The 14,818-nt window shown below is 37.2% G+C and overlaps 1 protein-coding gene across 2 annotated transcripts in view; it reads right to left on the reverse strand.

The window, feature by feature from the left end:
* Positions 1–1,816: 1,816 nt before the first annotated feature.
* The window catches only part of NTN5 (netrin 5), a 129,065-nt gene continuing 116,063 nt past the window's right edge, over positions 1,817–14,818 (reverse strand). For both annotated transcript variants that reach the window (XM_088444474.1, XM_088444473.1), the window contains 2 exons: positions 14,024–14,104; positions 1,817–2,411 (listed from right to left, as the gene is read on the reverse strand). In XM_088444474.1, coding sequence (XP_088300600.1) covers positions 2,083–2,411; positions 14,024–14,104 — 410 coding nt within the window. In that variant the 3' untranslated portion in view covers positions 1,817–2,082. The remainder of the gene's footprint in view (positions 2,412–14,023; positions 14,105–14,818) is intronic.

The following is a 14,818-nucleotide window of genomic DNA, read 5'->3' on the forward strand; positions in this document are numbered from 1 at the left end:
CTCTCCTTTAGAATGTAAGCTCTCATGAGCAGGGCCCTCTTCCTTCATGTTCTTCTCCTTCCCTTACTCATACGATCATCTACTCCAAACTCCCCACAAGAGCACCTAACACTTGGTTGCTGATGCCCTGCTGCTTTTGAGTGTTATGATCGCTGTTCCAGCAATGTTTATAAACTATGTCCTTGACCTTGAACCCTTGTGATGCCATATAAATAAAGGATAAAATAATAATAATAATATAAAGTACATTTTCCAAAGTATTTGCTAGCCCACAAATGAAGATGTAGATTGATGTTATGAAGGTATTTCCATAGAATAGAAAGAGCTAGGTGGACAAATACTATAGGTGCATATATAAGAATATCATTACGCATCCACAGGGCTGATGCAGGGGTGTCCAGCACCCACCCTGTTTGTGGTCATTACATGCGTCATGAATAAACATTTTCACATGAGAAACTCTTCCCTACACCTGAGCCCAATCACTATGCTTTGTGGTCCAGACTAAGAAATCAGAACAGCATCCATTGACTGGCCAGATATATTTTGTTTTTCAATGGAGGAAGGTTGCAGGTCATTGCAGAAGTGGGGCACCCCTCTTCTGCACTTACTGTGTTCCACCGGCTCTTCACATCTGCATTTTTATGGTTACTAAATTACTTTATAGACTGTTTTACCTGCATGGAATTACCTTCCTAATAGGAAACATGCAATGGGACAGGACAGAACAATCTCAGAGAGAGAATGAAACCCAATCACTTTCTATATGTGAGCTGTGTTTCTCCCAACTAAATAAATCTGTTTGGGGACTGTTAACGGTGATTACCAGCATGGTCTGATAGAGCCACAGGGAAGAATAATTTATGTTTCTGGCCCTGTGGAAGCTGTGGGCACATTAAACAGTATGTTTATGGACCACCAGCGACTACCTATTATTACCTATCTTAGCCAGGCTCTTTAACTTACCATAAAACCTGGGAGATAGCAACAGGTCATCAAGATAAATGTAATAAAAAAAGACTATAGCAGGTATATTGCCCAAATACATCCCCTTTAAAGAAAGCTGTAAACACTAAATTCTAAAAATCGGCTGAAAGCAAAAAACAACTTTAAAATATACTTTGTTTCCACCAAAAGACAGCAGAAAATAATAATAACCATAATAATTTAAAAACAAATTGCATAAGAGACAAACTGAAATTATAATAACTAACTACAGTAGATCAGGTAGCTACACTCATATATCTAAAGGTTTATGGTATGTTTTCCCTAATTGACCATGATGTCTTCACAGTTACAAATCTGCAAATTTTGTATGCAATTCCCGTCATCTCTCTCTATAATTCTAGTCTTTTTAAATGCAGCTTAATACACTTTATCAGCATATTGTATAGTTTACACTGGGAGCCATGAAACTTAAGTTTAAAGACAGGCTTTGCTACATTGGAAATCCAGCCCTGACAAAATATTTTGTTTACTTTTTTGGTTCTCCAGAAATCCAAATGCACCCAAATTTTGTGAATCTGGATAAATCCAAGTTGTGGTTCTGATCTTCCCACGGTTTCGGAATTCGTATTTTAAATCTGAATTTTGGGATTTGGCTTGCATAAATTACATGATTTTAGCTGTTTTTATAAACTTTTTCAAATGTAAAAAAAAAAACAGATCCAAAACCAAAACACTTGAGGGTGGTTTTGCAAAACCATAACATGAAGATGAATCCAGATCCAAAACCAAAACACGGGGGTCAGCGCACATCTTTAGTATTTATAGGAAGCAGACGCAGAGACAAAGGATAAAGGAATTATAAACGCCATCACACAAAAGGTAATCTGTATTTCAAACAGCAGAGAAAACAAAGCAGCATATTTTTCTACAAACATAAAACAGAAGGTAAAATATTTTGCACAGTATTACTCTATATATTTTAGATTGTTGATGAATTTTCCAGTTGATGAGTATTGTAATATAGAGGTAGCAATAATTGCAGCTAGATAGCCATCATTATAGTATCACACTAAATGGGATCTTGGTCTGAGACAACTGACACTAAACATCATTCATAGTGCTAAAAATACTTATTTATCCAACCCTGCATTTTCCACGCCGGTCTTGCTGCTGAAACCGTCTTAGTTTGTGTGCCCAAACATCACGCCAAGGAAGTGTCAGGCTATTCTTATCTAGGATCAAGCGTGCGGGATCTGGGGACTCTTCATCATTGCCAATAATCAGATAAGATTTGCCCACTTGCACCCGGAGACAGTCACATGCTAAATCCTGATCTGGAACCCATAGAGGCTGATCACCACGACGAATAGGCACCCTCCGTTGCCTGTATACTGTAAGCACTGTAGCTGTAAATTGCCACCACTCCCCGGACTTCTCCATAGACAAGAGCTGGGCTCGGAGAACTGTAACAATTAAAGTAGACATCAATAGTAGTGTACTCAAATACAGCCGACTTGCGAACATTATAAATAACATAATGAACAGGGACATAATACAAAATCTTCGGACACCAGAGCAAAATTGTGTTTTTTGCAGGCAGCTGAAACCACACAATCATCTTTAGAAAACTGAACAATTATATTCCAAAGCAGCCCATTGCAGTTAAGCTGCTGTGACATAATTTAAGTTGCTTCTGTGTGTGAATCCATCAACCTACGCAGTGCACTTCTCCCTCCTAATTTGCATACATTTACGGAATATAAATGGAGTACAATACAAGTACAGTATAAGCACATTAGTTATTTCATGTATATAACTTAACTTGTTTAAAGTGCAGCATTTGATAGACAATGTTAAATTGTGGGCTTCAGTTGTACTTTAATATAATGACGCCTACAGTATATTGTTTAACATTCTGAAAGGTCATAAAGTTTTTTTGCCAGCATAAACTTTTGTTTTAGCCCATATCTTCAAATGGAAAACAAGCATGCTGAGATGACAGCGAAAATCTGTTTTAACATGTGGGAATGTAGTCTGGATTGCAGCCATGTAATAATTATCCTAAATGTATAAACACATAAACTCGTATAAACTGCATTTTTTTTTCTTTCTATAAAGCAGCCAAGAAACTCTTCTTCTCTAGATAACCCATTCAGTTTTCTTTTAATTAATTGAAATGTTTACTACACTTACTAGTTATAAAGTTTTAAATGTAACCACTAACTTTTAGAATAAGGAAATAACTGCTAGAAAGAAAAAAAAGCATTTTGTTTGGTAAAGGACATATAGTAATTACTACAAAGAACATAAGACACTGTATTTTAAGAATAGCTAAATTATTGTTTAAATACATTTTTAGCTCATATTAAGAGAAGATAAAAAAAAATGGACTAAAGGGATTAATGCCTAAAAAACACAACATAATATATTACTAAAAGTATATTAAACATTTTTATAATTTTGGGGAAATTGTTATATTGTATCTGAACTTATCTGCTATGTTATGGAACAATCAACAGATACTCCTCTTCCGAACCAAATAAAAAAAAAAAAAATCCCATAAAGCCCAACATAAAGTGTCAGATTAAATTCTCAATAGATGATCAGCAACCAATTATTTAGTTATGATTAATTAATTTAGATAAGAGGTATGAGATGCTTTGTTAAATTTTAGGCTTGTTTGCACATACACATGATTTCTATCTATCTAATTATCTATCTATCTATCCTGTGTGTATGTATGTGTATATATATATATATATATATATATATATATATATATATATACACAGTCAGGTGCATAAATATTGGGACATTGACAGAATTTTCATATTTTGTCCTCTATTCACCACCACAATGGCTTTGAAATGAAACAAACAAGATGTGCTTTAACTGCAGACTTTCAGATTTAATTTGAGGGTAATTACATCCAAATCAGGTGAATGGTGTAGGAATTACAACGGTTTCTATATGTGCCTCCCACTTTTTAAAATATGAAAATTCTGTCAAAGTCCCAATATTTATGCACCTGACTGTATATATATATATATATATATATATATATATATAAAATAGGGTCTACAGGCAGTCTTTTAGGAATATAAATGGAACTGTCACAATTATCTCTTGCAAAGTGTATGATACTATGATGTACAGTACAGTATGTATTAAAGGCAAACAAAGAACGTGAGTTCTTTGGTGATAAGCATTACATACCGTACAACGTGTTGTTAATTGATCAAAAGAGTATACACAAACATTTTTTGATAACTTAACTACTGAGAAATATAAACCTTTGTATTCTTTGCAACATAATTGGGATTTAAGACTTTGAGGATTATGACACAGAGATCTGAAGACAGCTGTCTAATGGTGAAACCTACAAGATAATAATCCTATGAAGGAACTTAAAATTGAAGTGGTCAATATTATTAATGACGCCATTCAACATCGATGGCTGGATAAGACACATTCTAAATGCCTGAAGGTACAATTTCCTGTTTGCCCTGTTTTATACACATTACCCAAGGTTCACAAATCCTTGGTGAACCCACCAGGGTGCTCGATCATTTTGGTCTGTAAATCCATTCTCCAACCTCTTGCCCAGTACCTGAATGGCTTTTTGCAATTGCTTGCTGATAAAATTCCAACTTACATCAAAGACACTGGTGATTTCATTAATAAGTTGAAGGATGTGGGTGAGATCCCTTTATCTATGTTTTTTGTGACTATTGATGTTGGGTCTCTCTACACTGTCATCCCACATGATGACGGTGTAGAGACTGCTATGAAAGCCTACACTTATATTCAAGGAATGACCCTCATGCCTTTGGTTAAGTTTATTGTGGAACTCCTTGGGCATGTCTTGGAGTATAATCATTTCCAGTATAAAGATGGCTTCTATATGCAGGCATCCGGGACAACAATAGGGTCCAAAGTGGTCCCCATGTATGCGAATATATACGTGCATTTCTTTGAACAGACCTACATTCTCCCTAAGTATGGTGAAAACATTGTTTATTTAAAACATTTTATTGATGATTTGTTTATGATTTGGTCAGGTGGCCATGAAAGTTTTGTGACTATGATGAGTGAACTTAATGCTCTCCCCACTCCCATCAAATTTACCTACACTGTTAGCAATTAATGTGTGGACTTTCTTGATTTGACCGTATTCAGGCTCAATACTAAAGTAGCAACCACATTCTGTTAGAAGTCAACTGATCACAACACATTATTATTTTCAACAAGTTTTCACCCTGAACATCTTAAATCCAGCTTTCCATTTTCACAATTCTTATGGGTGCTGAGAAATAAAAGTAAGGCTGATGTAGCAGAATCTCAATGGCATGAAATAGAACTGCATTTTCTGCAACAAGGTCTTGCTAAAGCCAGGAGGAAATTTTAGCAACCCTCTGTAATACAAGTAGACCAGTTAAAATTAAAGAACCAGATTATTTTTTTCTATTCTATATGACACTCACACCATCAATGTACAGAGAGCTATCCACAAGATTTGGCATATTATAAAATCAGATGGAGCATTGCCACTAAAAGAAAAGAAGCCTCTTGTATCTTCTGATGAGAAGCAAACTCCTTCTATGATCAAAGAAACACGAACAGGGTGCATCATTTTCTTTTGAAAGGGCACTCACCTGCATCTTTAAGATGCATGGTTATTGATTGCCAACCACCATTGATAAAAGGGGATGATTGAGAACTAGCACTCATATGCTGGGAGGCAAAATTGATTTTTGATTTGGATACAGTTACCCCAAGGGACTTAAATGAGCGAATTTCATTCAGTATCTTTTTGTAACAGTTTTTTTAGGTTCTTTCTATTATGTCTTATTTATAATTTTTTGTTTTCTTTGTTTTTTCTATAAATGTTTTTGGGCTTGTTGGATTTTTAATATTTTCAATATTTTTATTATTGCATATATAATTGTGTAAACAGGTATACTTACAGGATGAGGAATGTGCTCAAGTGTATTTATAGATGGTTGGTATTTTCCTCCTTTGTTTATTTTTAGTTGAAAAAGCCCTCCCCGGTTGTGATTGGTGGCCGATGTTATTGATAACAGGGCTGACTATCTAATTAGTTGGTGTCATATGACCCTTTTGCAGTTCTGGATGGCTGTGACTATAGGTGCGGATGACTGGTACATACCACGTTGTCGTGCTGTGATATGCTGCATGGTGACGTGGCCTCGTTGCCGCACATCCCAGCATCTGGTGGTGCATGAGTGGCCTGTTGGCACCAAATACACACTTGGCGATGCACTGCATTGCCGCGAGATGACACGACCTTGCCGCAAAACTGCCTATTGCCCGGGGTTACGTAGTGGGTGTTCGCCGCATGTGACCTTGGATAACATGTAAGTATGACACCTTACTGGTTGGCCACTCCATACTTAGGCTTGGTTCAAGTTTCTTTAACGGGTGTGCGGTTCAGAATGGTCCATGGAGGGATCATTTATTATATTCCTCTCACCTGTGATAATAGATTATTATTGTTATACTATGCTGATGGCTAGTGCATCTTGTGGAGTTTCTCATGCTTTGATAAAGGTCAGACATGAGAACGAAACGTCGGACAATGACAACACTGGTGGTATGTGATTGATAAAGAACATATTTTTTATAGCTGAAATGGTGAGTGCCTTCCGAAATCTCTGTTTTTTTATACAAGTGGACCTCAGAAATCTGATGCTTCCATTAAGGTTGCACCCCAGCTGGATGAATATGCTGCAGTGAGTGTGGGCTTATTGTGAATTTTATATATATATATATATAGATATATATATATACACTCACAGGATAGATAGATAGATAGATAGATAGATAGATAGATAGATAGATAGATAGATAGATAGATAGATAGATAGTGAAGACTGAAAAAAAATAGATTCTATAGCATCACCAAAACTAATGAATAGGGTCTATAGACAGTCTTTTAGGTATATAAATGGAATTGTCACAATTATCTCTTGCAAAGTTTATGTTTCTATGATGTACTGTATGTATTAAAGGCAAACAAAAAACTTTCAATAATTTACAATTTTTATTTCATATGGAAGATATATACCTGTGAATAAAAATATGACTGGTTATGAACATACTGGTAACATACAGAACAATGTGACAGCTCCTCTCCTAAGTACTGTACATTCATAGGAGGCAATTTAATTCCTAACCCCTCTGTACAAGTCAAGTGAAGGTACTACACTAACAATATCTACACTTATTTTTCCTTGTACACAACAGAGATGTACATGAAAATGAGCGGAGATTGCTTACTGTATTAAACAGTAAATGTGCACAGCAGGACTTTGTTGTGATATCTGGTGGTACATTTAAATTTCCCTAATCAATGGAAGACCAGATACTGTATAGGTAGTCAGTTACACTGATCAACACTCATATTATTTCCAATCATATTAGAGTGATTTGGGGGTAATTTTGTGGTGCTGATTCCAGCATTATGGCTTTGTTCCCTAATACTTAAGGTTATCCATTTTCTCAAGAACTAGATCTAATTAGAAAAAAACTACTGTGCTTTCATTTTGAATTTAGCGACCCCAAAATACCCCAAACTCTTTCTAATATTGTTGGCAACTAAACAATTTTTTACATTTTTTGTGGGGCTTTGTTATTTAATTGCATCAGACATTCAGGGGCTGATGCAGAGTTAGGAGCTGAGCAAAAAAAGGAGCAAACTTGCACCTTGGAAAAATCATGTTTACTGCAAGGGAGGGGTATTTAAAATGGCCAGACCAATTTATAGTTGGGAAGGAGAAGTGTCCTAGCTTACTTCTAAATTTCAGTGTAAAAAAAACTGCCCATGTGCTACATAAAAAGAAGCTTGTATTTTCCCTGCATGCTACAAAAATAAAATAAATATATGTATTTCTGATATAACCAATGCCTCATATAAATATGATGATTATGCTGGTCATTGATCGGAATACACCATTACTTATAAATGGGCGACTTTGGGTGTTAAGCTCTTTAATCGGCAGTTCTATTCCAGTATGAAAGACAGATGGAAACCTGACTGAAGAAAAAGGTCAGCTAAGTAAATTATTCTATCCAGAGACCATCAGACTTTTCAGTTTTAGTGCCAAAGGGAATACACAGTTACGGTTATCTAAACACTGGGTAATGTTGATCTAGTGAGAAACTTGATTGCTATTTGTGTCAGTAATTATCCTTACTTCATCCAATTGAGATAAATAGTTGTTGTTTTTTTATTTTATTTTTTTACTTTTTTTCTTTTCTTAGGTCAGTAACAGGGTGATGCGGAAAATGTTCAATGTTCCAACCTTGATAACATTAACACATTTTGATCAAACAGCCATTAAGATGAATTTACAGTAACACATTATAACCTAAAGTTAAGATCCAGTAGATTTTATCTGAACTGAATAACAACATAAAACAATCAAAAATATGATCAAACATTTTTTCAAAATATTTTAAGTGGTTGAATTGAAGTTATTTTCTAATCACAACCTAAATGTTACAATTTTTGAAACAAAATAATGATCACAATGTTGATGCTGTAATTGGAAATGTATGTAAACATATATAAAAGTGAAATTTTCATTCTATAATAGGACAAATTGCTGTGTCTACTGTATGTCGTGTTTTATACTATAATATTATAACTTTTAAAAAATAATATTAAATATAATATTATTGAATAAAGCCAGGTCATTCCAACATCTGAAAGATATCTCAGTCAAATAGTACTATTTTGTTAAGCTAGTGCTGTAACAGGGGCAGTCACCCAGAGGAGGTTTATCAAGAGGAAGGATACTATGCCGAAGATTATTCAGAATATGGCACTGTCAGCAGTAGGTAATGAGGGAGGGAGGCCTGTTGTCCAGGGGGCAGAATTTGGTGCCCTCAATCTTGTTGGGGGCACAGTACATCTGCACAGAGCAGCATGGGGTTCTCTTTGACCCATGGGCCAGTGTGCATGACACATCCTACAACCATTATAGAAACAGATGTGTCCTCATACACCTAGCATCTATATGCCATATGTGGCGAGATGCTTGGCACGGCTGAGATGCTCTGAGAGGTGTAACGTGCCTTCTTTTACTTTAAATTTTGCCTTTTGTTTGCATCACGGAAGTAGCAAAAAAACAATTAAAGTATATTAAAGATGCCGGGCTGCAACTTTACACCTACAGGAATTAGCTTTAAACATGTACAAAGTCGCAGATGAAGCACAATGGAACTTGGAATGAGAAAAAGCTGTGGTCACTGCATCGTAGCACTTCGTATACAGATTTAGATTAATTCACTAGCTAATATGCAAATGCCACACAGCAAATTGATCAGTGTAATCCGACAGAGTAGTTTTGTTGCTTCCAGGTATATGAAGAAGACACATATTTTGAATAAGACACTCAGCGCAGCTAATTTGCCCAGGACCTGGCTTGCCAAGAGTGGCTGTTTGGTGAGACTAAAGCCACAGTGTATGAAGACATATCTATATGCCATTGATCTCCCCCCACCCCACAAACAAAGAGCACAGGTGACATCATGACTTCATGAGCCCTGCAGAGGAGGTGAAAAGCATAAAGCTGGCACCTCTCCAAGAAGGCAGGCACCTATCAAGGCACCATCAGTATGTCCTGTGTAAGGCAAAAGATTTATATATTTTTATATGGTAATCTGGCTCTGTTGGCACTGTTGCATTGAAGTCTTTGGTAATAAATGGAAGTATGAAGATACATTTTTTGATAACCATTGCTATATAAAAAATATGTCCCCTTTATACTGTATAATACCTGTAGTGTCAAAAACAATATAGGGGAGATATATCAAGCACATTAATGTTTGTCAATTATAGCATTTTGTTAAGCACAATTATACCTACGATTTGCCAGGCACCTATTCACATTACAGCTTGCAATAAAATTTCCTTTTTGTGCAGTTGGCTTATTTTATTATGCCTTGTATACATGTGTTCTCCGTACACAAAAGTGCAAAATTCAGGTGAAAGCATTGTTCCTTTTACATGTGCTATAAACTCCACCCAAAAACATGAACTTTCACTGGTTACTTGCAAAGGGCTCCTCCAATTGTAACCATCAAAAAGTTATTTTTAAAACTGGGGACTTAATGATTTCATGTAGTTGCCATATTTGTGGAGTTTGTAACAATCTTCTGCAGTGTCAGTACGACAGGTGGCTGACATTAATAATTAGTGCTATCACATCCTTCCACTGCATAACTTTCGTTACTGTCATCATCTTAGCTCTATTTGTAGATTGCAAATTCCACCAAATACAGATTTAGAAATACAATGTGGGATGGAATTCCGTGGATTGGTGATGCAGTGGATCTTTACACCTCTGTAAAACAATGGCCCCCATTTAGTAACGAGTTTTATCACCAAAACGAGTGATAAATTTCACTGTGTATGATAAATGATGCTCCAGCCAATCAGCTCCCAACTGTCAACAATTAGTAAATGGGGGCCATCGTGCTCTACCACTAAACTTGGTTTGTGGGCAATATCATCATGATTTCACTCATCACTAGTTATCACAATGCGAACTATATTGGAAGCCTTCCTGTTACGTTCTTGTCGCAGCACTGCAATTTATTCCTATTGTTCACACATTGTAATGAATCTCTAGTTGTTGAGGACTTAATCTAACCAACTGATGTCCTGCCAGGGGGCTAAAACCCTATGATTTTTTGTAACCTCCACCTCTGCACCCCTGTTCCCTATGTTTACAATATTTTATAAATATTAACTGTAGGAAGGGAAGTTATTGCAGAATTGACATTGTCAGTGCGAATGTTTTACATTCTCTGGCCACGTCTGCTAAGGTTTTTGCTAGACGGCATGTTTGAAGGGTGTGCAGTAGTGCTCTGGTATATACACACACCTTGGGTGGCTGCACACACTTAACCTGTGACCTCATGCCTTTAATTTGAGCGGTTGCTCCATTGCTCATCATTTGTTTGAAGACTGTTTAGTTTTATTGGTCATGACATAAAGCCGATCAATCATGGGGAATTCCTTTCTTTTCCTCTCTTTCTCTCACCTCTGACTGATTTGGAGGGCCCCTTATCCCTTTCATTACAGGATCTTGCCCTGGAACTCACTGAACCTTAGCAGACTATAGGCCACCCCATAGATGTTTTAACACATTTGCGTAACAAAGGCAGCATACATTAAAAATGTATTATTTCCCATTACATATTTATTTTATGAACAGAAAAGTTTTTAAAGGTCTTGTGCATTTGCAGCAATTATAATTTTGACAAATATTTCTTTTGGCCTATTTGCAGTGGAATGTCTAGTCTTCTGTTTTCACTCTTCTTGTTCCTTTTCTGCCTTTGCCCTCACCTCTTTATAATACTCAAGAGGAAATCGGCTTAGCTTGATAATTCCTTTTGTGTTGTTCAAAATACTCTTCTTACACAGCAGGAATGGGGGCTCGATCTCATACACGTTCTGGCTTTCACTGCACTCCTTCCCATCCTGACATCCCTATTTTCTCAAAAGCCAAAGCTTTAACTAATCCTATGAAATGATGATCCTTCAGTCATCTTACCCTAGCTATGCCCATGAGATCAAGAAAAGGACATGCTGGGAGGACAGTGACCCACACCAAGCAGAGAGCAGTATAAAAGCACATGAATGCAGCTGCTTCTACTCATTAATCTATTTGCATCTAAAAGGTTCTGCAAACTGGAGGTCTCTCACAACTTATTTCATGACAAACAAAACAGTCTAGTTATTGGGAGTTTCAGTATTATTAGACATGTTATTGATAGCAGACATTCATAACAGGGTCTATTTTTCTATGTACATTTGATCTGTCCATTATGAATAAATGACACTTTATCAACTACATATTTTATTACATTAATCACTTTGGGTTTTGTTCTGCAACCAGAGAGCTGAAATAAAATGTTTTGGTTACAATGTAATAGGTTTCAGAGTTTACCAAAATTGCAGATTTTTCAGCAGTTTTGCAGTGGGACCTAAAGTTGTTTTAAGTTGGTGCTATAAAGGGGGTACTGCATTTTTTTTATCACCTTAGCATTCAGGAAACTTGTATTTAAGGGTATGTAGTCCGAATGTCAATATGTAATGTTGATAGGTTCAGAATGTCGACTCGTTTGTCAACATGTTCGTAATGATGGCATTTGACATGTTGACATTACAAAATGTTAACATTTTCAAAATTTTTACTTTATGAATGTTGCTCCAATTGCAGTTAGGACTAGGCTGCGGTTAGGGTATGGGTTAGGCTACGGTTAGGGTTAGGCTGCGGCAGAGCCGTAACTAGACTTTTTGGTACCCTGTGCCAGAAAGAGCATTGGCGCCCCCCCATTTTTCAAATAGGGACATAACGCACCCAAAAAAGGGTCATAGCCTCATAGGGAAGGGCCAGGGAAGTGATAGGAGAGGCAAGGAGATGCTGGGGATGAAATAAGAGGAAGCTACAAGTGAGAATGATAATAAACAGAAAACTGACAGGGGAAACAGCGCCCCCTGCCCTGCGGTGCCCTGTACCATGGTACAGGTCGCACTTCCCTAGTTACGGCCCTGGGCTGTGGTAATTGGGTTGCGGTTAGGGTTAGTCTGCAGTTAGTATTAGGCTGCGGTTACGGTTATACTGCAGTTACAGTTAGGCTGTGCTTAGTGTTTGGTGTTATGGGGCACATCCACTAGACGATCTACTCCCTGTCCAATCTCTAAACGATTTTCCCTTGACTTTTTCCCCGTGAAATTTTATCTTTCAGTCTGAAAGATTTGCAAACGATTTGCAAACGATTTGCAAATGATTTGCAAACTATCTTTAATAGATCAAGTGAAATTGACCTGCATGTTCGGTCAACTTACGAGACGATCAAACGACCAGCGGGAGCGCGCATCGTTGATCGTTAACGACCAAACACTGTACAATTTATAAAAAATTTTAAACGATTGAACGATAACGACGTCGTTATCGTTCAATCACCTTTTAAAATCGTCTAGTGGATGCCCCCCTTTAGTCTGCGATTAGGGTTATACTGCAGTTATGGTTAGGCTGTGGTTTGTGTTGAGTTAGTCTGTGGTTAATGTTAGGATTAGACTGCAGCTAGTGTTAGGGTTAGTATGCAGTTAGAGGTAGGCTGCAGTTATGGTTATGCTGCGGTTATAGTTAGTCTGCGGTTAGTGTTAGGGTAAGGTTGCAGTTAGGCTTAGGTTTCTGGTAAAATGTAAGTGTCAACATTATGACAGTGCCGACATTGTGAATGTCAACAGTCATATTGTACACACTCTTATTTTATCCTAAACCTAAGCCTACACCTACAGTCAAATGTTGACATTCTGAACATGTCAACATCCTAAATGACATTCAGTCCAAATCATCATTATAGTTATGACAAAATAAATGTTGACATGTAATTTCATATTCAAGCATTACAATGTTTTTTTTTTATAAATCTTCTGTGTTTCTACAGTATAAGAGACTTGCACAGCAATCACCGTAGGTCTCAATATCTCATTCTGCATCTCTTGCTCCATTTACTCATGTTATATAGCCCTAAGACAAAACACTAAGGCTAATTCTGCAACACCGCAATAGAGGGCAGTTACAGCATACAGTTTGTGTAGCTCAACAGCTTTTGTCAAGGTACTGCAAGCAGCCCATGACCACCCAGGCCCGGACACATCATCATTTATTGAGAATGTAGACATACCCTGGAGGGGTCGAGAAGTTGCCACCTCACCATGGGCTGAATTTACTGTCCTGTGCAACCTGGCAGTGGAGCCCTATGTAGTGTCAGGGGAATAAGCATTTCCTATATACTTTAATGTTAGGCTGACTGAGGTTATCAATGCAATAAAAGTTAACATTATAAATTTCTAAAGGCTAACAACTAATAAACTGACCAGAATATACACATTTGAAGGCTATGTTTTAACATAAAATTACATATTACAGTCTGTGAAAATGTGACTATAGTACTGTATAAGCGGCATATGACATATCAATATAAAGAGCTAGTAAAGGGAGGCGTGCAAGGCTAATTTAGTTGTACATACCATAGTCCTTTTTGCAATACTTGCGCAGATTCATATGTACGCGACTGTGGGATGGCTTGCAGTATGACTGGCACTCTGTACCTTTAGATAAAAAGTAAACATTTTCTTTAGTACAAAATCACATCTTATAAAGGGCAGAAAATCTCATATATTCATGGAACATTTTATCTAGGATGCCTTGGACTTTTCTGGATAAGTATTTGTATTTTTTTTCCATCTGGAGCAATATGCCTAACACATATAATAATTATCCAAGTCTTTCCAAATGCCATCTGTAGCCTGTGGAAATCCCACTCTGATGCCAAATTTGGGCCTGATGCAGAGATGGACGCAATGCCGATGGTTATGCAGTTGAGCGATTACTGGTAATCTGCGAGTGCGTCTCAGTTTCATTTTTCATTGTTACTTGTAGTGAGGATTAACTGTATTCACAAAGTGACAAGCAAGGACATTTTGTGGGTGGCACAAGGGAGGGGGGGTTGGCGACTCAAACGCAAGCCCTATTTTGGGGTGTGTCTCAGCCTGTGACTGTGATCCCATACATAGTAAAAATGACTCAGGCATCTCAGTTCCCACAGCCATTCTGCGTGCCCATAGGGTTACTCAGAAGGAGATCTATGACTGCAGTCCCTTGGATTTGTGAAGCCGGTGGTGGGCATCTCAATACAATTCCAGGCATTTGTGACATTTGCATATTTTTGCACAGCTGCTGTGTACAAATCCTCAGTTGAAGTGGCATTAGTTTACATTTCTGAGTCAGGCCCTTTATCCACTTTAAATTTATCCAAACAGACC

The sequence above is a fragment of the Taudactylus pleione genome, unplaced genomic scaffold (genome assembly GCF_031769625.1).
Source record: "Taudactylus pleione unplaced genomic scaffold, aTauple2 ptg000366l, whole genome shotgun sequence".
Taxonomy (NCBI): domain Eukaryota; kingdom Metazoa; phylum Chordata; class Amphibia; order Anura; family Myobatrachidae; genus Taudactylus; species Taudactylus pleione.